The sequence below is a fragment of the Rutidosis leptorrhynchoides genome, chromosome 4 (assembly GCF_046630445.1).
Source record: "Rutidosis leptorrhynchoides isolate AG116_Rl617_1_P2 chromosome 4, CSIRO_AGI_Rlap_v1, whole genome shotgun sequence".
Lineage (NCBI taxonomy): Eukaryota > Viridiplantae > Streptophyta > Magnoliopsida > Asterales > Asteraceae > Rutidosis > Rutidosis leptorrhynchoides.
The window spans coordinates 413,012,362-413,014,130 of NC_092336.1; the positions used below are offsets into that span (position 1 = coordinate 413,012,362).

The following is a 1,769-nucleotide window of genomic DNA, read 5'->3' on the forward strand; positions in this document are numbered from 1 at the left end:
TTCTCCTAATCGTTGTGGGCGAGGGTAAAATTTAACTTCTTAGGTAGCGTCACATTACTTATAAGATGACGTAGGTATTTATTGTATGCCTTTGCTTACCTTTTTGTAATGGTCATGCTTACTTATAAGCGTTAGACCTAGTTTACGCAGTTGAACATATGTAATCATTTGTTTAACGAAATTTTGGGTTTGTTGTGTTCTATCATTTTGTTATGTGCATTTGTTATTTTGTGAATCTGTCAAGGCGGTTTTGACGACTCTTATTTTATGTATAATGGCACAATAACTTAGAATAAATGCTATATTACATGACAGGGGCGACCCCTCTATGGAATCATAATCTTTTTATTCCTGCGACAACAAGCCAATGTTGGCCGCAAAAAAGTAAACCAATGCTTATAATTTATACTCCTGACTTTGATAAGAAATTTTATAAGTGTTTTTACGCATGGACAATCAAATGTCACTATCCATATTGAATGGTGTTTCATTGTTAGAGCCTTTTGGTATTGTGCGGTGTTCCCAAAGCACGTTAGGTAATTCATCCACCCAACCCTTTCGACATAAACCAAGTCTTGCTTTAATACCCAGCACAATTTCGCGATTTGTAACTTCACATTGATCATTAGCCTCAGAGTGTGCATCTGATGTGAATGTTTGTTTTACATTCAATTCTTGGCACCAATCCCTAAAAGAGTTTCCCTTAAATTGCCTACCATTGTCACTTACAATCTTATTTGGGATTCCTTATCGGCAGATGATATTTTCCCATACAAAGTTACGTATTGCTTTCTGGTGATTGTTTTTAGTGGTTTAGCTTCTACCCACTTTCTAAAGTAATCAATGGCCACAACCAAGAATTTTACACCTCCGGGTAAATAGTTCACAATATTTACAACTGTAAGCAAGCACAGATATATATATATATGTTATAATAAAAAAGTGTGATTAGTATTTAATACCTGGGCCCAATGGAATGGCCCAATGATATCAATTGCCCATTTACAAAATGGCCATGATGAGGATACTGGAATCATCGAATGTTGTGGAGCCTTGCTTACTGGTGCGTGAAATTGACATGACTGGCATGTACGTATTACTTCGCGACATATCTATACATTGACGGCCAATAGTGTCCAAGTCGCATTATTTTAGATGCAACTGTCTTGTGCCCTGAATGCAAAGCACACAACGCTTCGCGAACTTCTCTAATGATCACCTCAACTTGACTAGGACTTAAACATAGTAAATGTGGTCCCAAAAAGGACTTTCTATAAAGTGCTCCTTTTTCTATTAAATGCATTGGTGCTTTCATTTTGAATTTTCATGCTTCTACCGCATCTACTGGTAGTGCGCCTGTATTTAAGAAATCCACCATCGGTGTCATCCAACGTGGCTCTTCCTCTTCTACTATTGCTGTCATAGAATCAGTATCGATTGATTTCACTTTAACCTCTTCAACCTAGATTTATTTTTTAAAGTGACTGAATGTCAACGCGACCAGTTTACTTAACGCATCCGCCTTTTTGTTTAGCGTCCTTGACACTTGTGTTATCTAGAAGATGTCGAAGTCAACCACTAGTTCTTGTACCAGTTTCAAATATTTTTGCATCGATTCATCGTGCGCTTCCAATACCCCAATGAAATGATTTGCGACTAACTATGAATCAACATAAACTGACAGTTCACGTACTTTTAGATGTTTTGCTACTCGCATTCCGAATAATAATGCTTCATATTCTGCTTTGTTATTTGTTACGGAAAAGCTG

The 1,769-nt window shown here is 37.0% G+C and overlaps 1 protein-coding gene across 1 annotated transcript; it reads right to left on the reverse strand.

The window, feature by feature from the left end:
• Positions 1-456: 456 nt before the first annotated feature.
• Positions 457-1,315, reverse strand: LOC139842015 (uncharacterized). The gene is made up of 2 exons (XM_071832195.1): positions 1,119-1,315; positions 457-712 (listed from the first exon to the last, which is right to left on the reverse strand). Exons 1-2 carry the CDS (start codon positions 1,313-1,315, stop codon positions 457-459), a joined length of 453 nt encoding a protein of 150 aa, XP_071688296.1.
• Between the last annotated feature and the right edge of the window lie 454 nt (positions 1,316-1,769).